The sequence below is a fragment of the Suncus etruscus genome, chromosome 7 (assembly GCF_024139225.1).
Source record: "Suncus etruscus isolate mSunEtr1 chromosome 7, mSunEtr1.pri.cur, whole genome shotgun sequence".
NCBI lineage: Eukaryota > Metazoa > Chordata > Mammalia > Eulipotyphla > Soricidae > Suncus > Suncus etruscus.
The window spans coordinates 9,060,669-9,083,883 of NC_064854.1; the positions used below are offsets into that span (position 1 = coordinate 9,060,669).

The 23,215-nt window shown below is 55.1% G+C and overlaps 1 protein-coding gene across 1 annotated transcript; it reads left to right on the forward strand.

Annotated features, from left to right (window-relative positions):
• The first annotated feature begins 1,359 nt into the window (after positions 1–1,359).
• OSBPL2 (oxysterol binding protein like 2) lies at positions 1,360–22,757 on the forward strand. The gene is made up of 14 exons (XM_049777730.1): positions 1,360–1,441; positions 8,564–8,700; positions 8,975–9,089; positions 9,963–10,038; positions 10,862–10,996; positions 12,351–12,448; positions 15,105–15,287; positions 16,216–16,323; positions 16,836–16,925; positions 17,780–17,900; positions 19,345–19,473; positions 20,873–20,996; positions 21,398–21,488; positions 22,003–22,757. Exons 2-14 carry the CDS (start codon positions 8,664–8,666, stop codon positions 22,103–22,105), a joined length of 1,410 nt encoding a protein of 469 aa, XP_049633687.1. The 5' UTR covers positions 1,360–1,441; positions 8,564–8,663; the 3' UTR covers positions 22,106–22,757.
• The last annotated feature ends 458 nt before the right edge of the window (positions 22,758–23,215 follow it).

A 23,215-nucleotide genomic window follows, 5' to 3' on the forward strand; every position in this document is an offset into this window, starting at 1 on the left:
TTTCTGGGATCAAACAAAGGGGTCAAACAAAGCAGGAGGATGTCTCAGGCTCCTGCCCCAGGGTTTTCCAGCCTTTCCTGAACCAGCGACCTCAGCAGAGCCAGGCACTGCCCACGAATTTCTGCCAAAGTTTCCTGCCTCCTTTTATTTCTGGTCTTCTCCCAGGGAGAGGGGATCACTGCCTTCATTCCCAGGGGTCCCCCTTCCATTCAAGGAGCCCCAGACGGACAACTTAGTGTATCTGAGGGCTGTCACCAGAGTGCCCTGTGAGCTCTGCCACCCCTTAACAAAAGCCACTTCATTCACCCAAAGAGAGTAGCACCCCTTGCGCACACACCCCATGTACCCTCCCAACAAAACTGGACTCAAGAACCAAATAGGGGGCCAGGAGGGCATTTTCTTTTGCCCTGCACGGAGCCAACCTCAGTTTGACCCCCAGCAACCCACAGGGTCCCTGCAACTGCCAGGAGTGATTTCTGAGCAGAGCCAGGAGTAACTCCTGAGTGCAGCCAGGTATGACCCCAAATCCCTCCTCCCCCAAAAATAACAAACCAGATGGGTTGAAGTAGGGAAGATGCAATGCCACCAAGTGTTCAATTCTTGCTCTCCCTGTCTCCTTATGGGTGGCCAGGGCTGGATTCCAGGTTTCACACAAGTGAGAGTAACCCCGGGGTACAGACCCAGAAGTAGGGAGCCCCTAAAAAATTCCAGCACCAGGGGTGGGCCCCCCTCCCCACAGGCCCAAGAGAGGTTGTTGGGTCATCTCCTTGAGGTCATACAGCGGCTGTGTGTTTGGATCTCAGGGTTTGGATCTAGTGCCTGGATTCTCAGTTGCATGGTCAGTGCAACCAAATGGGCCATGGCAGGGGTCAGAACCAAAACCTGGGGGGTGTGGGGGGCTACAGAACCAAGAGTGAGGAGCCCAGGGATCAAGGCCTGGGGGTGTCTTGAAGTCCCAGCTCCAGTGAAAGGACTGCTGATTCTGGTCCGGTCCTCCAAGCCAGAAACTCAAGCTCAGGTTCCCTTTCCCTTTCCCCTGGTCCCCCGACCCACATCCAGGCAGGCCCAGGTCCACCACGCCCGAACCACCTGACTCTTGTTTGTAAACTGGGCCCCGAGACCACGCCCCTTCCTCCTCGTATTTGCATAACTCCTACCATCCTCGGCTGTGATTGGCTGTTGGCTACGTCCTTCATCGGGGTGGGGCGGGATTCCCGAGGGGCGGAGGGCGCGGTCGCGTCGGGCAAATATTTGTATAGTCCCGCCTTCCCACTAAAACTCAGGTGCTGATTGGACAGAGCCTAGACGCCGGCAGGAACGATTGGCTGGTGCGCGCTGTCAATCAGGGGTGCGGCCGCCCGTACTTCCGCCTCGGTGTCGCTGGGGCCCTGCTGGCGGCGGCGGCCTCGGCGGCGGTGGCAACGCGGTTCGGTCGGTTCCGGTGAGTGATCGTCGGCCCGGTTCTGCTCTGTCTGCCTCCGGGGATTGGGTCTGGGGGGGACACGGTGCGGCCGAGCTGTGCGGGTAGCAGACCCGGTTCGGGTCCCCGAAAACTTGGGGGGAAAGTTGGGCCGGGCCGGGCCGGGATCTGAACCTCCTCCCTAGTGGCCCGGCCGTGAGGTTCGAGATCCGAGACCAGAGGAGCCTCATGCGAGACCCAAGGCCCCCGGGGAGGAGGGTGGAGGGCCTGGGGGGCTGAGGGCCCAACGTTGGGACCCCTGGGGGCAGTCTCCGAGGGCTCAGGCCCGAACCTGACCTGGAACTTCCCCAGCCCAGGGAGACTTGGGCCTGTCTGGTAGGTGACAGGTGAGTCTCTGGGACCCGACCCTCAGCTCCAGGGGTGATGTCTCAGCTGAGTGTCTCTGGGGCCCAACCCTCAGATCTGGGGGTGATGCCCCAATTGAGTGTCCCTGGGACCTGATCCTCAGCCCCAGGGGTGATGTCCCAGCTGAGTGTCCCTGGGTCCTGACCCTCAGATCTGGGGGTGATGCCTCAATTGAGTGTCCCTGGGACCCAACCTTGAGCTCCAGGGCTGATGTCCCAGCTGAGTGTCCCTGAGGCCTGACCCTCAGATCTCGGGGTGACACCCCAGCTAAGTGTCCCTGGGTCCCGACCCTCAGACCTGGGGGTGATGCCCCAACTGAATGTCCCTGGGTCTCAATCCTCTGGGGGGTGTGTGTCAAACCGAGTTTCTCTTGGACCCAGCCATGAACTTTGGGGATGATGCTCAGAGTGTCACTGGGACGACTTGATGGGGTGTCTCGAGGCACATGTGTTGCTAGCACCTGCCACAGGGTGCCCTGGAGCCTGGTGGTGCTGGAACCTCTGTCCCCCATCCCCCAAGGGTCTGTGACCCAGCATGGGCAACCCAGGCTTCCCCGGGGATTGTCCTGGTCAGCTGCAGGTGAGACCTCATCCCCTCTCACCCAGCAGACCTGTGTCACTACTTGGAGCAGTGACAGGCCGGATGAATTTCCTGTTCAGGTACCTCAGCCCAGGTCTGGCAGCAAGAGCAATACAGGGTCACGGACACACCTACCAGTGTGTTCAGGGTGGGGAGCAAGGGGTGGGGAGTCACTGAAGGGAGAGGCCCCAGAGACTCACTGAGTCTTACATCAAGTTTCACAGGGTTTCCACACTCTCTTTTCCAGGCTGGAGAGGTATGTAAGGGTGAAGACATATCCCTTGTTATGTGGCCAACCTCTGACCTGGGGCACTACAGGCTCTTAGCAACCCTCGGGTGGGATTTCTGGGGGTCCTGATATCACAATGATATGCAGGTATTGAGGGCCAGAGTGAATGCTCAGAGAGCTGGACAGCGTGTCAGCAGGCTGATCTTATGTGTAGTGCTCAGACTGCACATCCCTGAGCACTGATTCAGGAATAGCCCTTGAGCACTGCTGGGTGTAACCTCAAAGCCTGAGGCACAGACATCTAGGTGTTCATTGGATTTTGGATACACCAAGATGGGCTCAGTGTTTACTCCAGGTTCTGTGCTCAGGAATCTCTCCTGGCAGGGTTCCATGTGGACCAGAAGACTATGGGATGCCGGGAATCGAACCCCCGTCAGCTACATGCAAGGCAGGTGTCCTGCCTGCTGTCCTGCTCTGGCCCGACCCCTTCAACCCCTTCATTGTGTTCTCACTGTGCTCTGCTTCTCTAAGCATGTAGAAGCATGCTTTTTGTTTGTTTGTTTTTTGCATTTTTGCATGAGCTTGGTTGGAAACCTCTTAACTTTCAGTATGACCAAGTCTTTCCCATCCAGTGGTGGAGAGACCTGTGCACATGGTCTCACGTGGGAAGCTCTGAGTTTGTTTGGCTGTTTGTTTGTTTTTTTGGCTACATCCGGCAGTGCTCAGTGGTTATTCCTGGTGCTCAGGGGAGACCAGAGGGGATACCGGGCATCGAACCTGAGTTCGCCACATGCAAAGTTAGCGCCCTCCCTGCTATGTTCTCTCTCTAGCCTGAGGCCTTAAGATTGTCCCCTCCCCTGCATGCTCTCCAATGTATTCCCTCTGCTGTGACCCCTTTGAAGAGTGGTCTCTGCCACCCTCTAAGGGTCTTTAGAATGCCACCTGCTGTTTCCTTAGCTGGCTGGGCAGGATAGGACAGGGAACTGCTGTGGTTGCCTCTCAGGCCCTGTGACATCATTTCTGAGGTGCAGTGGGTCAGTCCTGAGACCACATTGGTGGCCTTAGGAGCCTGGCACTTCTCTATAGAGCCTGGCTTTCCAGACTCCTGTTGACACCTTTACAAATGACCTGTTTGTTTTGGAGTCCCACCCAGCTCAGGGTGCTCAGAGTTTACTCTTCACTCTGCACTCAGAGATCACGCCTCGCAGGCTCTGGGGTCCCTGTGATGCTGGGGATCGAACCCAGGTCAACTGCAAGTGAGGCAAATGCCCTTCTTAAATGTACTATTGCTCCGGCCCCTCTCTGTCTCGTAAGTTTCCTTTTTGTGGACTAGGAGCTGATGCCTGTTTCAGCTGCATCTGGTTGCTGACCTTCTCTCCTCGCCAGAACTGTCCTGCTGCCCAGCCACTGACCCTTGTTTCTTTGCCCTTCTCTGCTTGGCTCTATCTTGTTTATCTCTGTGTCCCATTGTTTTCTTGCTTCCGCCTTTTGTTTTTGTTTTTTTTTTTGGGGGGGGGGGCACACCCAGTGGTGCTCAGGTTTTAGTCCTGGCTCTGCACTCAGGAATCATTCGTGTCAGAGGGACCATTTTTCCATGTGCTCTTTGGCCATCTGTATTTCTGTATTCTTTAAGGAAAGGTCTGTTCATGTCTTTTCTTTTTTTTTTTTTTTTTTTTTTTTTTGGTTTTTGGTAGCGTTCAGGGGTTACTCCTGGCTCTACACTCAGAAATCGCTCCTGCCTGGCTTGGGGGCCATATGGGATGCTAGGATTCAAACCACTGTCTGTCCTGGGTTGGCTGCGTGCAAGGCAAATGCCTTACCGCTATCTCTCCGACCCCAGGTCTATTCATTTCTTCTCTCCATTTTTTGATAAGGTTAGATTTTTTTTCTCTTTCAGTTTGTCAGTACCTTATATATCTCAAATATTAGCTCTTTATCAGATGGGTATTGGGTGAATAGTTTCTCCCATTCTGTGGGTAACCTTTGTATCCTAGTTATTGTTTGTTTGTTTGCTTTTTTGGGGGGGTCACACCCAGCGGCGCTCAAGGGTTACTCCTGGCTCTGCTCAGAAATCACTCCTGGCAGACTCGGGAGACCATATGGGATGCCGGGGGTCAAACTCTGGTTGGCAGCTTGCAAGGCAAATGCTGTACTACCCACTATACTGTTGCTCTGGCCCCTATGGTTTTCTTTGAAGTGCAGAATCTTCTCTGTTTAATGTGGTCCCATTTGTTTATCTCTGCTTCCACTTGTTTGGACAGTGGTGTTCCCTCCTTGAAGATGCCTTTAGTCTCAATGTCACGGAGTGTTTTGCCAATGTTTTCCTCTACGTACCTTATGGTTTCAAGTCGACATCAAGGTTTTTTATCCATTTTGAATTTTGAACTTTGTGTATGGTGTTAAAGAGAGGTCTGAGGTCTGAGTTCACCTTTTTGCATGTCATTGCCCAGTTTTCCCAACACCACTTGTTGAAGAGGCTTTCCTTCCTCCTTCTTATACTCGTCTATCAAGATTTTTTTTTTTTTTTTTTTTTTTTGGTTTTTGGGCCACACCCAGCGGTGCTCAGGGGTGACTCCTGGCTGTCTGCTCAGAAATAGCTCCTGGCAGGCTCAGGGGACCATATGGGACACCGGGATTCGAACCAACCACCTTTGGTCCTGGATCAGCTGCTTGCAAGGCAAACGCTGTGCTATCTCTCTGGGCCCCTCGTCTATCAAGATGAATTGGTTGTATACCTTGGGGTCAGTCTCAGAATACTCAAGTCTATTCCACTGATGTGAGGATCTGTCTTTTTTTTTTTTTTTTTTTTGGCCACTCCTGGCAGTGCTCAGGGGTTACTCCCCTACTGTTGTGCTATCTTTTCAGCCCCGTACCATGCTGTTTCAATGGCTATTGCTTTATAGTACAATTTTTTTTTTTTTTTTTTTTTTTTTTGGTTTTTGGGCCACACCCTGTGACGCTCAGGGGTTACTCCTGGCTATGCACTCAGAAGTTGCTCCTGGCTTCTTGGGGGACCATATGGGACACCGGGGGATCGAACCGCGGTCCGTCCTAGGCTAGCGCAGGCAAGGCAGGCACCTTACCTCCAGCGCCACCGCCCGGCCCCTATAGTACAATTTAAAGTTGGGGAAAATGATGCCTCCCATCTACTTTTTCCCAAGGATTGCTTTAGCTAATTGTGGGCTTTCATTGTTCCAAATGAATTTCAGGAGTGTTTGATCCACTTATTTGAAAAGTATCATGAGTATCCTTAGAGGAATTGCATTAAATCTGTACAACGCTTTGGGAACTATTGTCATTTTAATTATGTGAATCCTCCCTATTTAGTGTGCTCTTATTTCTTGCTGTTCATTTTGCTTCCTTGAGCCTCAGAGTCAGTTGGTTAATGTGAGGCTTGGCAAGCTGCCTTCTTGTTTGCATTTGCTGTGTTTACATTTTCATTTATTCCTAAGTATTTCCTGGTGTCCGTGATGACTTCTTCCTGGGTCCCTGTGGCTTTTAAAGAGTTGGCTCTAATGTGCAAGAAATCGTGGCTTTTCAAGGTTTACATCTGGCCATGATTTCTGTTTTTGTCCTTGGAGCTCAGATAAGGCTCTTGGACTGCCCAGGGAACTCAGTCCCTGGGCTGTGAGGGGACAGATCAGGGGGATGGTGTCTGGTACTAGGTGCTGGCCCCCGCATCCAAGCTCTCTGTGGCTAGTGCATGGCTCAATCATGCACCCACTTCCTAAATTCCTTTTTTTTTTTTTTTGGTGGGGGCACACCCGATGACACTCGGGTTATTCCCGGCTATGCACTCAGAAATCATTCCTGGCTTGGGGGACCATATGGGACACCAGGGGATCAAATTGCAGCTTGTCCTGGGTTAGCATATACAAAGCAAATGCCCTACCATTTGTGCCACCGCTCTGGCCCCCACTCCTGAATTCTGTCTCTCTCTCTCCCACGTATATGGGTGCTAGTGTTTCCCCTCGATGACATCCTGACCCAAGAGCTGTTTGTTTGTTTGTTTGCAATGGGGGAGGCCATACCGGCCATCCTCAGGGAGTACTCCTGGCTCTGTGCTCAGTGATCACACCTGGAGGGCTTTGGGGACCAGATGGGATGCTGGGGATCGAATCCGGATTGGCATCGTGTAAGGCAAGCACCCTCCCCACTGTATTATGGTTCTAGTTTCCAAAAATTGTCTTTTTTTTTTCCCCCTTTGGTTTTGGGTCACACTTGGTGGTGCTCAGGGTAACTCCTGGCAGGCTTGGGGAACCATATGGGATGCCAGGATGGAACTCTGCTTGGCTGTGTGCAAGGAAAATGCCCTCCCTGCTATGCTATCACTCTGACCCACCCAAAAAGGTCTTTTTAAGTGCTATACTTAAATAGTCTTTGCATTGTCAGGCAGTTGAGATGCTGGTCTCTGCCCAAACATGGCCCCAGAGGTCCCTGTCTTAGTGTGCTTCTCTTGCCTGGTGCAGAGAGAGAAAGAGAGAAAAAGAGAGAGAGAGAGAGAGAGAGAGAGAGAGAGAGAGAGAGAGAGAGAGAGAGAGGAGAGAGAGAGAGAGAGGAGAGAGAGAGAAGAGAGAGAGAGAGAGAGAGGAGAGAGAGAGAGAGAGCAAGAGAGAGCTGGCATGTTGGGTTACTGATCTTACCCTAATTAATAATTGTACTCCACCCTAGGGTGTGATCTGGTGATAGTATACTGGTTCACTGACTCACAGTGAGAGGTGTTGGGGGACCCCAGGCTCTCAGCTGTTCCCTTGTTTCCAGGGTATAGAGGGACTGGAGCTGAGCAGGGCTTTCACGAAGGCACAGAGGTCCTTCTACTGACTGCAGTGGGGTGTGAGGGAAGGGACACCCCCCCCCCCCCCGCTGCTGCACTCTGCTTAAGGCCCCCCCCTCCCACGTGTATGAGGAAGAGAAATAAGAGAAGAGCAGGCCAGGACCTGACCTTTGTGGGGATGGGCCTCCCTCAGCTTGAATCTGGGCTGTGGTGTCTGACCCTTCCATGATGGCCTGGGCCTGGTGACATCTCTGCCCAGTCCCTCAGCCTGTCCTGGAGGTGGCCAGGGGTTCTGACCCCGATTCGCCCCTCCTCCCCCATGGCCATGCTGTGGCCTCTGGCACCTCCCAGTGGATAAGCCCTCATGGGGTGGGCCGGAAGTCTCAGGGCAGTGCCTGCCCCTTGCTCATTACCCAAGGGCAGAAGCGAGTGTCCCCTGGTGTGGCAACAGCTGTCCTTACTGTATGGCAGTTCTTGCCCTGCACATCCTCAGGATAAAGGGACCATGGGGGTCGGAGGGGGGACAGATAGGGCCATCCTGCATCTCTGTCTCCCCCATTGCCATTTCTGGGAAAGACAGATCCCCCATCCAGAATTCATAGACCCTGGTGCTGAGCCTCGTGAGACCCTCCTTCTGTCTATACTGTCTACAGTTGCCCAGAGATGTGACCAGAGACCTAGATGGTTCATCCAGCTGTGGCCTCGCATCTGGACAGGGGAGCCCCTGGGACCCTGTCAGTGTCTCCTCTCTGGGTAGACACGACGACGATGGCTCCCTCCTCCTCAGCACGTCTGTCTTCTGAGTGCCCCGCTGGGCCTCTGGCAGGTGCTGGCTGAGTAGCCTTATTGTGTGGATGGACACTTGGAATGGGTGTCAGTTGCCTCAGGTAGAGAAGGGAGGACTTCTGGGGGCTAGAGTGATAGCACAATGGTAGGGTGTTTGCCTTGCACGCTGCTGATCCCGGATTGACCCAGGTTTGATCCCTGGCATCCCATATGGTCCGCTGAGCCTGTCAAGAGTGATTTCTGAGTGCAGAACCAGGAGTAACCCCTGAACACCACCGGGTGTTACCCAAAAACAAAAAAGAAGGGACATGTGAAGCACCTCTAAGCTGAGATGCTCCTCAGAGCCCACCTGTCCTTTCTGCATCTGCAGGGATCTCTTTCCTGATCGGCATTTCCTGCGGGCCACCTGGTCACTGCCTCACGCCCATCCGCGTGGCTTGGCCATGCCCAAGTAGTGAGGCCCACGGAGTATGGACGGGGACGAGCAGTTCTTTGACGCCCTAACAGGTGAGTGGACATGCATGGGAGGCACTGGGCTGTGAGACATGCGTGGCGGGTACTAGTCTCTGGGATATGCCAGTGCAGTGGTGCGGGCACTGTCTTGGGCACAGGGTGGGCCTGTGATTCAGGAGGTGGAGCAGGGCCTAAGGGTGGTTCCTATCCGCGAATGTGAGGCCTAGTGCAACTGCTCTCCTCCATCTTAGCAGGATGGGGTTGGCCTCAGATACTCTGCTTCAGTTTGGGGGGCCATCACCCTCTCTCCCAACCCCTCATATCACAGGCTTGGATCCAGCCAGCCCTTCTGAAGAGATTTCGGAGTCGAGCCCGAAAGTTCCCGGGGTGCCTTGTGTTGATTCTGAGAGGCCGCCTCAGGAGAATGGCATCCAGAAACACAGGTTCGTGTCCTCTATCTCCTGTCCCCATCACGGCCCCCATGGCGGCCTCCCTCTCAGCACGCATCCCAGCCTGCACCTTCCTCCTCTCAGATTCTGATGATGAACTGAAACTTGCTGCCCCTCAGTGCTGCTCTAGGCCCTCAGTTTTACGTGAGGTCCTGGCAGCAGGTTGGGCCGGAAGCTTGAGGCTGGGAGGCACTGCACGGGGGGACTCACTGACCTGCCCACACACCAGCTTGGTTTTAGCCTGCCTCATGCAGCTGCATGGAGCACCCCCATCTCCTGCACTCACCTCTGCATCCCCACAGTTCAAACATCCCAGCTCCCCTTTGTCCTGTGGCCTTTTATCCCTTCCTCCCTATGGCCCCTACATCGATGCTTTCCCATGGACCCTTCGTCCTGGGTCCCTGTGGTCCCTTCATCCCTGTGACTCCCTTCAACCTTTGTTCCCATGGTCCTTTTGGTCCTACATCTTCTTGGCCCCCCTGCATTCCTATAGCCTTTAGTTCTGGTTCCATCACCAGACTCAGCTCAGCTCAGCTCCAACAGCACCTTTGCTGGGGCCTCAAGATTTGAGTTGGGGGCACTCACCAGAGCATGGGACCCTTTTGTGCTTCAGCTAGCACAGCCTTCCATCACCCACTGCCTCAGTGCCCAGGTGCCACCCTCTCTGCACTGAATAGGGCTTTCCACTCTCCACCCACCTGCTGGCCCATAATGGCTTCTCCAGCCTGCAGGTTCTCTATCCCTCATGGCTCCCCACGAATCTGGGCCCCTGCCACCCTCCCAGAGGTACAGAGCAGATTCCACAAGGTCCTGCGCTGGGGACTGCCAGGCTTGTCCCTTGGTGCTAGACTGACTGTGTCTCTGCAGGACATCGCTGCCAGCACCCATGTTCACCCGGAGTGATTTTAGCGTGTGGAGCATCCTACGGAAATGCATTGGCCTGGTGAGTGCCGGGAGTCTGACCCAGGGCACGTAGCTTGAGCTCGCTGGTCTCACCAGACATGTGGCTTCAGCTGTGTCTGCGCTGTGCTGAGAAGTTAGAACCTTCCCTGGGCCCCGAGAACCGCAGCTCAGGGCAGGCGACCACACGCAGCCTGCACCATAGCCTCATGGTGGGCAGGGTGTGAACGTGTTAGACTGTGTAATATCACCCCACGCTTTGTATCTCCAACGCCAGGTGAATGAGTCTGAATCAGGGTTGCGCATGAAATAATCCAGACCAGGCTGAGGGTGAAACACGTGTAGTCTGGCAGTCTTCTATCTTGTATCTCCAGCAAGCTGGCTTGTCAGAACTGTTTTTATTCAGTCCAGAGACCACCCCTGGGCGGGGCAGTAAGGACATAGTAAGGGCAGATAGCTCAGGCTATTCTGAGCCTGTCCTGCCCAGGTTTATATAGAAGACGTTTTGGGTGAAACCAAGTTGCAAACAAACATACAAAGAAAGCAGGGATGATCTTTGTTTTGGGTAAAATAAGGTGTAACCTAATAGGAGTGGATCGCCTTGTTCTACTCCCCCAACTCCCACTGGCGCCACCCCGCCAGGTAGGGAGGATCAGGGCACAGACCATAAATGCACAGCTGTGTCCGCGGCTGCACAGGTGGAGCGGGGCTGGAAGGTGTGCGAGGTTCAGCGTTACTGTGTGTCATGGAAGTCTGTGCTTAAACAGGGGAGACAAGGGAGGGCTGCCCGCCCCAGGAAAGACATTGTGAGGGGGGCTGTGACGCTGGTCCCAGAAACAGATAGTGATGCCCTCCTGTCCTTCCAGGAGCTGTCGAAGATCACCATGCCCATTGCCTTCAACGAGCCCCTGAGTTTCCTGCAGCGGATCACGGAGTACATGGAGCATGTGCACCTCATCCACAGGGCATCATGCCAGCCGCAGCCCTTAGAGAGGATGCAGGTGCTTGCAGCAGAGGATGGGCCTGTCTCGGTATCTCCCCAGGGTCGGGGGGAGGGGGGCAGGACCAGCATAGCTGTATGCACCTGGGGCCTTTCCACGCGGATCAGGCCCTTGGGGTTCTTCAGCCCTGTTGCTCAGCTGTGCTTTCGTGTCTACACAGAAGTGAGGGTGCCTATGTGGCTGCGGATGTGTGTGGTGTGCCACGTGCGCAAGTGGGGGCCACATGTGTGTGTGTGATTGCATGTCTGGGCACACATGGACACGCCTAGTATGTGCATGCTGCGTATGAGTGCAATACTGGATATGTGAACCCACATATGGAAGTGGGTATTGCCTATGTAAGCCGTGTGCCTGGTGTATGTGAGTGCGGGTACTGGATATGTGAGCCTATGTTTATACTGTGTGATGTGAGCCCATGTGAATGTGGGTACTAGATTTGTCAGCCTCTGTGTATGGTGTGCGTGACGTATGCTACAGACAGGCCATGTGGGAGGCCCTGGCAGGTCTGCAGGCAGAGTGCTCTCCTGGCAGTTCCCTTTCGTCTGTGATCACCTGTGTGGCTTGTGGAAGGCATCTGGCTGCCACAGGACATGCTGATGCATCAAGGGGCCGAATGCTGAGGGTTGGACCCAGCTGTGTATGGTGGAGTCCCCAACTGCAGTGCAGGAACAGGCCCTGATACTGCTGGGTTTGGGGCCAACCCACAGACAGAAAAAAAATGGTGAACACCCAGGGCCAGAACCATTGCCCAGTGAGGGCAGGGGACACTGGTTCATACCGATTGGGTCCCTGGCATCCCAGAGAGTTCCCTGAGCCTATCAGGAGTAATATCTTTTTGGGGGCAAAGAAGCTACACCCAATGACACTCAGATTATTCCTGGCTGTGCGCTCAAATTTTGCTCCTGGCAGGCTTGGGGGACCATCTGGGATGTCATGATCAAACCTGGGTTCGTCCTGGTTCGGCAGCATTCAAGGCAAATGCCGTGCTGTCACTCTGTGCTATCACTCTGGCCTAATCAGAAGTAATTTCTGAGCATAGAGCCAGGAGTCAGCCTTGATTGCTGCTGGGTGTGGCCTGAAAAAATAAAGCAAAAACAAACAAAAAAAAGTAGGTACTTGGGCCAAAGCAACTGCACATCGGGGAGGGTGTTGGCCTAACTGGATTTGATCCCTGGCATCCCATATGCTCCCCTGAGCCTGCCAGGAGTGACTTCGGAGTACAGAGCCAGGAGTAACACCTGGGTGTGGCCTGAAAACCAAACAGATTGAAAAGATGAGCCCCATCTTGTTGCCCATCCTGCCCAATTCACCACCCTCCCTGACCCATTGCCCTCCCTTCTACCTTCTATTTTAGTCTGTTGCGGCCTTCGCCGTCTCAGCTGTAGCTTCCCAGTGGGAGAGGACTGGCAAACCCTTCAACCCTCTGCTGGGAGAGACGTATGAGCTGGTCAGGTGAGCCTCACACTGACATCCCTGGGCAGGAGGCGGGCATGGAGCTGGGGGAGGAGTGGGTCTTCCTTTCCTGGTCTCTTCAGGCCCCCCATTGTGGGTTCCCCTGACTCGTCCCACCCCTAGCCTGTGACACAGCAGAAGGGCCTGGGCAGGTGGAGGGCCAGGTGTGTTGTCCTAAATTGTCCCTGCCCAGAGACCCATGTCCTCGCCCCACAGGGAAAGGCTCTGTGTGCAGCGGGTCATGTGGTGGCACCTTATAGAACTGCTTCAGGGGTTCAGGCAAGGCTTGTGCTGACACTCGCAGGCAGGAATGGGTGGACTGATGTATCCTCTCAGGTTACACATACACAAGGTTCACCACCCTGTTCCCTGGCAGCTTGTCCAAGAACTTTTTTGTTTTCTTTTGTTTGCTTTTTGTTTTGATTTGTTTTGTTTTTGGGCCACACTCGGCGTTACTCGGGTTGCTCCTGGCTCTGTGCTCAGAAATCACTCCTGGCAGGCTCGGGGGACCATATGGGATGCCAGGAAGTGAACCTGGGTCCGCCCCAGGTTGGCCTCCCCGCACTGCCCCACTCCGGCCCCACCAAGCACTTTCTTCCACACGCCAGGCAGCCCTGTTCACTGATGGCGTCTCGTGTTCATGGCCGCATCTGTCCTTGACTGTGGCTCCTGGAGGTGGGACGCCCAAGTGGGCCTCTGTAGAAAAACATGTTAATTATTGAGTCCTGGATGGAGGTAGATAATGGTGAGATGGGTGGATGGTGATGGGACGGATGGAGAGGCCTTTCTCGCTGGCCTGGGCCATGCACCTGCAACTCTATTCAGCCGGCAGGTCTGAGGGTTCAGGGTAGCTGTGAGGAAGACTCACAGCAGTCAGGTTTCAGGAGACATCAGCTTTATTCAGGCCCTAGCCACCATGTGTGGCTCCTGAGCTTTAAAACCTTTCAAGCAGGCTCCATTATTAGCCCTGCATTCAAGCCTGTCTCTTCTCCCTCTTTCCTCCTCCTTGCTGGATCTCTCTCAATCCATCCCATCACCATTCATCCATTCATCTCACCATCATCCACCTCCATCCAGGACTCAACAATTAACGTGTTTTTCTCCATAATGGTGCCCGAACAGGGACTTGTTCGGGCGCCGTTTGTTGAGTCCTATTTACTCCTTGACTGGTTATCGATGGATCCTCAGAGCTCCCAGAATGAGAAATTGATTCCCATTCCCCCTATCCTCTAGTGAGGGAGGAGATCTTGGTAATATTTATCCGCAGCAAATAATCCACACAGTCAGGAGGGTAAAGGGGTAAGAAGGTTGGATGCAGCGTCCTTTGTCAGCCTACTACTAGCTCCAAAGACACCTGGAGCCAGCTAGTAAACTCTCCCAAAAGACCCCGAGCATGTCGCTCCCAAACTATTTATTAGGCTCTCAAAAGCACTCCCACCTGGAAGGTAGGAGGTGGGACAACAGCCAGAGATAATAATCTTATGGAAATGCTTTCATATATAACAGGTCTCCTGGGCCCGTGACCAAACTCAGCACCAGGCCTGGCTCCCGGAGCTCTGTGGATGGTCATGGAGCTGCAGGAGACAGTTGGGCATGGCTTAGGCCCCTTCTTGGCAACCAAGCCCAAGTTCTGGTGTTTTCACCCACTGTTGGGTGTAACGGAGGGGTACAGGAACGGGCAAGGCAGAGGTGGGGCACAGATAAGGTGTGAGGGACATTGTGGGGGCAGGGCAGGGCTAGGTGCTTTTGGTTTGGGGCAGGCAGGACAGCTTCTCCGTGGGGACAGCCGGGGGTCTTAGGCGGCCACCGAATATCCTGCTGGTCCAAGTACTGGGACCAAACGCTCCTGAGTGAGCTCTGAGGGCATCTAATTAACTAATGCAACACCAAGCTCCACGTCCAGGCCCGTTTCTAGATGTTTCTTTCTCGGTGCCGGCAGCCCCTGGAGTCTGCGCCTTCGGTATGCAGAGAGAGAGAGAGACAAAAGGGCCCCTCAGAGACGGTGTGCTAGGGCCCCTCCCTAGAGATTGGCCCTCCCTCTCTGGAAGCCCAGCCAGAGCCAGGCTGCAGCTCCTGGAGGCAAGAAATGCATCCCCTCGGCGGAGCTCGAGACAAGCTTTCTGTGCTCAGACAAGCGCTCATTTTCTAAATTACATACCTGGGCAGGCAACCTTTAAAATGCAGCTTTGCAGCCTTCCTTCCTCAGCCGCTATTGGAAATTCTCATTCCAGTTAAGTTAGTAATTATGTGGTTTAGCTTTATAATTCTTAATGACTACAGCCGTAGGTGTATTCACGGTTCCGGAACAATTAAAAGCTGACATTTTTATTGAAAAGGCAGGGGCACGAAAAATCCCATTTCCTGGCCAGGAATATCTCGGGGTAGAAGACATGTCGTTCCCCGACTTGGGGGCCTCCAAGAGGCGAGAGGAGGGTCCCAAGGGGTGGGCACGGCCCCTCCAGGAGAATAGCCTACAGAGGTGAGCCTCACCATGCTCAGGCCTCCCCCCTGAGCCATAATCACGCTGCCCTGAGGACCTGTGCTGGGCAGGGTGAGGACCAGGGGGTACCGTTGCCATTGGACAGGGCTGGGGTCCCGGGATGTTGGGCCCCACCTCCGGTACACTCGTGCATCCTCCCTGTCCTTGACCCCGCAGGGAGGACCTGGGCTTTAGGTTCATCTCGGAGCAGGTCAGCCACCACCCACCTGTTAGCGCCTTCCACTCTGAGGGCCTCCAGCACGACTTCCTGTTCCATGGCTCCATCTACCCCAAGCTCCGTTTCTGGGGGAAGAGTGTGGAGGCCGAGCCACGGGGCACCATCACCCTGGAGCTGCTGAGGTGAGTGTCCTCCTCCTCCCCTGCATACCCGGACCCTCCTCCCACCAGCCAGTTCCTCCTCCCACTACCAGGATCGTCCTCCCCAGCATCCCAGGTCTTCCTCCACCAGCTGGAGACCCAGGTGGGACCTTCTGTCCCACCACCCAGACCCTCTTCTTTGTCTTACCCGGACCCTCCTCCCACCAGATTGTCCCTCAAGCCCATCACCCAGACCCTCTTCCCACCTCCCGAACTCTCCTCCCCACCAACCAGCCCTCCCCATCACTCAGTCCCTCATCCTCACCACCTGGGTTCTTCCTCCCCACCAGCCAGTGTCTCTCCTCCCAACACTCCTGTCCCTCATCCCATCCCCACCCCACCTCGCCACTGGCCCCCTCCTTTCTCCCCGGTATCCAAGTCATGGTAGAGGTCAGCACAGGTCACAAGCAGCTGTGGCCAGCACCTTCATGCCATTCTGGTCCCCATGACTCATGGGGAACAATTTCCTAAACTTATGGTCCCCAGCAAAACATCCTCTGTAAGTTTCTGGTGGTGAGGGGACCTGATGCCCTCACATGCCAAGTTCAGCTGCTCCCACATGCATGTTCATGCCCCCCTAACCCCACACTCAGACCAGTGCCCACTGGGCCCTCCCCAGCCCAGAAGGAATAGTGCTGGCTCTGTCTTTTCTTAGGTCTTGGCTTTCCTTGGTGAGGCCTTGAGCTACCCTCAGGCAGCGCACTGGGGAGGGACTGAGTCTGCCCCTTCTCCAGGCCGAGGTGCCTGTGTGTGTCTCAGCCTATGTCTGCACCCACTGTCCCATGATGTCCCGCCTCCCTGGCATCACAGCGGGAACCAGAATTGTGGGGGAGCCCGGGCTGCAGCCCGCTCATGTCTGTAGTGTGGTCTATGGAGCCTGAGCTGGGTTGTGCTGTGCTGTGTCCCGCAGGCACCAGGAAGCCTACACGTGGACCAACCCCACATGCTGTGTGCACAATGTCATCATTGGCAAGCTGTGGATCGAGCAGTACGGGACAGTGGAGATTCTCAACCACAGGTACTGCCTCCCGCATGGCGTGTCTGTCTGGAACCCTGGGTGCGGTGGGAGCATCTGTCTGACCCTGGGATTACTGGCGAGTCATTCTGTCCAAGGTCTCAGGCACTCTGTTGATCCTGTGTCTACCCTACTTTTATTTATTTATTTATTTATTTACTTATTTATTTATTTATTTTGGTTTTGGGGTTATTCCAGGCTCTGTGTTCAGAAATAGCTCCTGGCAGGATCGGGAGACCATATGGGATGCCAGGGATCGAATCCTGATCTGTCCCCGGTTGGTCACATGCAAGGCAAATGCCCTACCGCTGTGCTATTGCTCCAGCCCCCTACCCTACTTTTAGGGGGTCTCCTCTTCCTCAAGAGCTGCCCCTGACTTAGGACTGCCCACTGTGGCCCCCCCCCCATCATCCTCCGAGGTTCTGTCCTTGCGGCCCCTACCGGCTGCTCCGCCACGTCCCCCAGTTTCAACCCTGCACCCACCTCTCTGAAGCTCACCCCCTTTGTCCCCACAGAACGGGAGACAAGTGTGTGCTCCACTTCAAACCCTGCGGGCTGTTCGGCAAAGAGCTCCATAAAGTGGAAGGCTACATTCAGGATAAGAAGTAGGTCTCCATGGTGCACGGGCAGTGGGGACTTTCCCTATACATCCATTCCTACCACTCTTGGGGTTTTGTTTGGTCATGCTCCTGAGGGTGGTGGGGACCCCGTGGTGCTGGCTCTGAGCCTGCCTCTGCTGGGCCCCTGGCCACCCCTTGCTACCATGCAGAGGAGGGAGAGGAGAATCTTCACATGGAAATAAGGGGCAGGTTCCTATGGAGTCTCAGAGACTTGTCTCAGGGACTTGGCACCTTGGCTGGGTGCCCCCATAGGTCAGTACCCTGGAAAGGTAATCCCTGGACAACTCCTGGCCTAAAGCTCCCCCCTTGATCATTCACAGTCAGAAGCAGGTTCTGGCATCTGGTGGGGCCTACTGGGTTGGCACTGGCCCCTCTGGGAGCAGAAGCTGCCTCAGGGCAGTCGAGGGTATGCTGGGTGACCCTGGCCTGAGGGAGTGGGGGGAGCCCTCCTAGGCTGGCAGCCGCCCAGGATGGACACAGGGCAGTACCTATGGGACCTCATACTAGGGATGGGATGAGCTCCAGGCTTCTCTGGAAAGATTTCTGAGTCCTTACTGGAGAAGCAGCAGGCGGGCAGACTTAGCACTGCTAAGAGACGGCCCAGGCATCTCTTGCCAGGGCTCCTGTCTCTGCACCACCATCACTCTGTGGGCTGGGGTTTGGCACCTTCATGGGGCCCTTTCTGCACTGAAGTATTTGATCTTGGAGGTGCGAGATGGCCAGGGTGTCCCTGGCGTCAGAGGCCCAGCACCACCACTCTCCAGGGCCTGTGGGAGCAGGGGTGTGATGGGGGAGGGGATGTGATGGGGACACTTCTCACTCTGCTCCCTGCACCCCAGCAAAAAGAAACTCTTCATGATTTACGGCAAATGGACAGAATGTCTGTGGGGCATCGACCCTGCTGCCTACGAGAGCTTCCGGAAGGAGCACAAGGGCGGCTCCTCAAGGAGGCCCAGCCTGGTGAGTGGGGCAGAAGGGACACCCCGAGTGACCCAAGATAGGGGAGCACCTGCTTCTTGGGTGATCTGGCCTGAGGACAGCTCTGACTGAGCCGGCTCCAGGCCCTGGCGGGAGTGTGTAAACATTAGGCACTGCTCCACTTTTTTGTTTGTTTGTTTATTATTCCACTTGTTTTTGTTTTAGGGCCACAGCCAGCAGTGCTCAGGGGTTACTCCTAGATCTGTGCTCAGGAATCACTCCTGGCAGGCTTAGGGGATCCTATGGGATGCCAGGGATTGAACTTGGGTCAGCCATGAGCAAGGCAAATGCCCTACCCGCTGTGTTATCGCTCCGGCCTCAACTCTTGGAATTGTTTTTATTTTTATTTGTTTTTTAAACTTTATTTATTGGGGCCAAAGAGATAGCATGGAGGTAAGGCGTTTGCCTTGCATTCAGAAGGACGGTGGTTCAAATCCCGCATCCCATATGGTCCCCCGAGCCTGCTGGGGGCGATTTCTTTTTTTTCTTTTTTTTTTTTTTTTTTGGTTTTTGGGCCACACCCAGTAATGCTCAGGGGTTACTCCTGGCTATGTGCTCAGAAGTTGCTCCTGGCTTGGGGGACCATATGGGACACCGGGGGATCGAACCGCGGTCCGTCCAAGGCTAGCACAGGCAAGGCAGGCACCTTACCTTTAGCGCCACCGCCAGGCCCCTGGGGGCGATTTCTGAGCATAGAGCCAGGAGTAGCCCGAGTGCTGCTGAGTGTGACCCTAAAACAAAAAATAAAAACAAAAAAAGAAACTTTATTTATTGATTGATTGGTTTTTGGGCCACACCCAACTGCGCTCAGCGGTCACTCCTGGCTCTGCATCCCCTGGCAAGCTGGGGGACCATATGGGATGCCGGGAATTGAACCCTCCCTGGGTCAGTGTCATTCAAGGCAAATGCCCTACCACTGCGCTATCTCTCCAGCCCCTAGAAATTGGTTTTTTTTTTTTTTTTTGGTTTTTGGGCCACACCCAGCGGTGCTCAGGGGTTACTCCTGGCTGTCTGCTCAGAAATAGCTCCTGGCAGGCACGGGGGACCATATGGGACACCGGGATTCGAACCAACCACCTTTGGTCCTGAATTGGCTGCTTGCAAGGCAAACGCCGCCGTGCTATCTCTCCAGGCCTAGAAATTGTTTTAACGGTCTTTTGGTTTTGGGGTCACTGGTTACCCTTGGTCTGGGGACCCTGGATTGGTGAGGATGGCAGTGGGATCCCTGCATCTTGTTTGTTGGGCTCACTGGCACTGCGGGCTTGTTTGGAGACTATGGGTGCAAGGTCAGTGGCCTGACCATGGACCGAGCTACTACTGGTTGCCTTGTGGGGTCTCATGCAGTGTTACAGGGGCCGGGCAGCCCTGGGCACAGTGTTTCCTGCTCAAGGCTTGGGCGACTGTTCCACTCAGGCCTCTGTTCCAGGATGGCAGCTTCCGGAAGGCCGACGGGGATGTGGCAGAGGCGGTGCCCGAGACGCAGGAGACTGTGCAGGTCATTCCCGGCAGCAAGCTGCTCTGGAGGGTCAACAGCCGGCCCCCCAATTCCGCCCAGGTGTGTGCTCCCCAGAACCTCTACCTGCCCCGAAGCTCTGCGTGGGCATTGGGTCTCTCTGGGGTCTCCCCAGACAGTGCTTGCTTGTGAGAGGATTCCTGGACAGTGCTTTCAGGAAGGTCTATGGGTGGACTCCATAGACAGTGCTCTTGAGAGCTCCTTGGGTGTGCTTTCTGGTAGGGTTCCTTAGACAGTGCTCAGGAGGTGTCTCCAGAGTACTAGCAGTAGTATTCTCTGAGTTGTGCTTTTGTTGGTGCTCTCCATGCTTGTTTTGTTTGTTTGTTTGTGGTATTCTTGTTCATAATTGAGTTTCAGTTATACAATGTCCAACACCCATCCCTTCACCAGGGAACATTTCCCGCCACAATGTCTTGTTTCCCTCCCATCCTCCTTCCTGTACTCTAACCTGCCTCTCTGTCTGTCTCTCTCTGTCTCTGTCTGTCTCTCCTCTCTTCACTTTTAGATACTGTGGTTTGCAGTATTGTTTCTGAAGGGGTATCATGCTATCACTTTGCCCCCTTTCAGCACTCACTCAGCTCTTGTTCAGAGTGGTCGCTTCCAACTCTCACTGACACAGTGCTCCCTTCTCTGCCCTCACTTCATTCTCTGTCCTCTGTGGCAAGCTTCCTCCCATAGACAGGTCCCCCTGGGCTTGTCTCCATCGCCTCTGGCTATCATGATCACACTGTCTCCACACTCAAGCGTTTTTTGACCTTTATTTTTGAAGTGGCCCTTTCCAACTCCAATCCCACATGGGCGTGTGGCACCCTGGGTCTGTCATGTGGACGTTAAAGACCGACTGCTGCTTCCCTGCTTGAGCCTTAGGGTGCCCAGGGCATACCCCCCACTGTGCTCCCCTGAGCCTACAGGAGTCAGAGCCCAAGACACAGCCAACTTAGGGGTCAGGAAGTTCCTGCATGTCATCCTGTCCTGGGCCTCAGTGGGCTCTGAGCTGTTGGGCCTGGGACCTAAGGGCAGTTAGGAGGTGAGGAGGTAAGTTTAGACGAGTGGGTACCATGTGCCTCCCATCTGGGCCATCTCTGATGGGGCTTTCTGCTCCCCATCTGGACAGACTCAGGGCCCTGAGGAACAGCTGAAGGGGGAGAAAATCGTGTGTTGGGGCAGGGGATGGCAGAGTCGGGACAATGCTGGGTGGGGGTACACGGTGCCTTGTGCCAGCTGTTGCTGCCCCCGGGCTGAACACTGAGGTGCGAGTTGGGCAGATAGGGGAAGGGACCGCATGTGGCATCCCCAGGAGCTGTGGACATACAGGGGAACCCTCTGGGCTGAGGGGTTGTGCAGAGCAGAAGAGACTCACTTGTGGCCCCAGGGGCAGATGGTGGTGGGTGCTGGTGCCAGGATGGTGGTGGGACTGTACGTGATGGCACTGTTCTTGTAGATGTACAACTTTACCAGCTTCACCGTGAGCCTCAATGAGCTGCAGGCAGGAATGGAGAAAATCCTGGCACCCACAGACTGCCGCCTGCGCCCCGACATCCGAGGCATGGAAAATGGCAACATGGGTATGTATGCCTGCATGCCCGAGACCCAGGAGGAAATGCAGGACCCCCAGTTTGAGCTCCTGGTGCTGAGCACCTAGAGAAGTGCCAGACAAGACCCCAAGAACCCCCAAGTGTGACCCTAAAAACAGCCCAGTATGACCCCGAGAACCCCCAAGTACGACCCTGAGAACTGCTCAGTATGACCCGAGAGCCCCTGGGTGTGACCCAGCTCCCCCAGGTACGACTCTTAACGTGTGGCCCTAGCTGCAGGTACATAGGTGGCTTTGCCCCTCAGGGTGTAAGCTTCTGGGCTTGCGTCTGGACCTTGGTGAGAAGGACCTTGAGTAGGGAAAGGTCCCTGGACCCTCCCGAGAAGGTGCTGCCCAGGGGTCCCACTGGTCCACACCAACCTTCTGCCCTAGAACTGGCGAGCCAGGAAAAGGAGCGGCTGGAGGACAAGCAGAGAGAAGCCCGAAAGGAGCGTGCCAGGGAAGAGGTCGAGTGGGAGACACGGTGAGGAGGCACTCGAGCACATGCACACAGAGACACAGAGGCACGAGCAGGGTCCCAAACATGCACAGGGGCATGAGTGGGACTGAGGAGTCTGGCCTGCCCCCACTGTTGTGTCGGATTCTGGCCACAGCCCTGGTGTGGGCACTGCAGCCCCTGCCCTGAGCCTCATGCCACCGCACAGGTGGCATTGGCTCACACAGCCTGTGCCACATTTAGGCATGGCATGTGCCGACCTGGACCTGGCTGTGAGCTGGCACAGGCTCTCGGGGTTCCGGGTTTTCAGCGTGGGTCTTTGCAGAGCGGAGGCCCAGTCACATGAGCAGCTGCTGCTCCACAGAAGGCACTAGTGCTGGTCTCCAGGCCACATGTGGGAGCAGGTCCCTGGGGGTCACAGGGGTGGGAAATGGAGAGAAATGAGTCCCTGCAGTCCCTGTATGACTTCAAGGACTCTGGGGATGGCCTGGGAGGTGACTTTTGGCCCTGGGAAGGAAATTAAGGTCGCCTCTGCCCACAGGTGGTTCCACAGAGGCAAAAACCCGCACACCGGCACCCCCGATTGGCTGTACAAGGGGGGCTACTTTGAGCGGAACTTCTCACGCTGCCCCAACATTTATTGAAGGACAGGGTCTTGTGGCCCAGGCTCTACTCATACGGAAACTGGGTCCTGGCACTGGCCTGGCCCATGCTGGACTCAAGGGACCCTGGGATGTGAACCTCGTCTCTCGTCATTGTGTCTTCCTCGGAGCTTCCCCAGGACCGCCATGTCCTCACCGAGGTTTGATGCAAGACCCCACTGCCCTGTCCCTGTGGGCATCCGCTGCGGATCTGAAAGCCCTGGAGCAGGAGACGGTGCATGGGAAGCGCTCACTGAGAATCCCTAGGGCCGGTTCACCTCAGACACATGGGAGTGGGGTCGATTCAGGCTCCCCTGAGGGGTCTGCAAGATGCTGGTGTCTGTTTTGACCAGCCCCTGAGGGTGTGATGACAACTTTCAAGGTGTCTGTTACACCACAATGACTTTGGATTGTGATGCACTGCCAGCCTAGAGTGGCCACTGCATGGGCACCTGCTGACAGAAAGCCCCAGACGCCCCAGCGTCCCTGGCAGACTTTGCCGGCACCCCCACATCCAGCCTGTTACACAAAAATGGAGGTATCCTCACCTCACACCAAGTGCGCAACAGCAGGCAGGTGGTGCATGGAGACCCTTTCACCCCTCACATGTCCTGACAGCTCCCATTACATTTGTAATTAAAACACTCCTGACAGCGAGGCTCTTGGTGGGGCTTGATTTCACAGCTCTGGCTTGATTTCACAGCCAGAGCTGGAGGCAAGTCTTGGGCCTCAGTGCACAATACTCAGGGGCTACATGTATGGGGTCCTAAGGTGTGCAAATGGCAGAGCAGGGATGTAGGCCCAGCTGGCTTCTCCTCGGGGCAAGGGTCATGGGAAACATGGGAGGGTAGGCCCAAAGTCATAGTAGAAGGACCATTAGGGCTGGGAGACAGAGCAGCGGGCAGTGCACTTGCAGGCAGCCAACCCAGGTTTCCTCCCCAGCATCCCATGTGGTCCCTGAGCACAGAGCCAAGAGTGATTGGGTGAGGCCCCAAAGCAATAAAACAAAGGGAAGACAGTGGCTTTGCGCATGCGCATGTCTGTGTGTGTGACGATTCTTCTGAATTTCTTGTGTCTGGATGTCCTGAGGCTGTGGTTTGGCCAGTTGTCCTG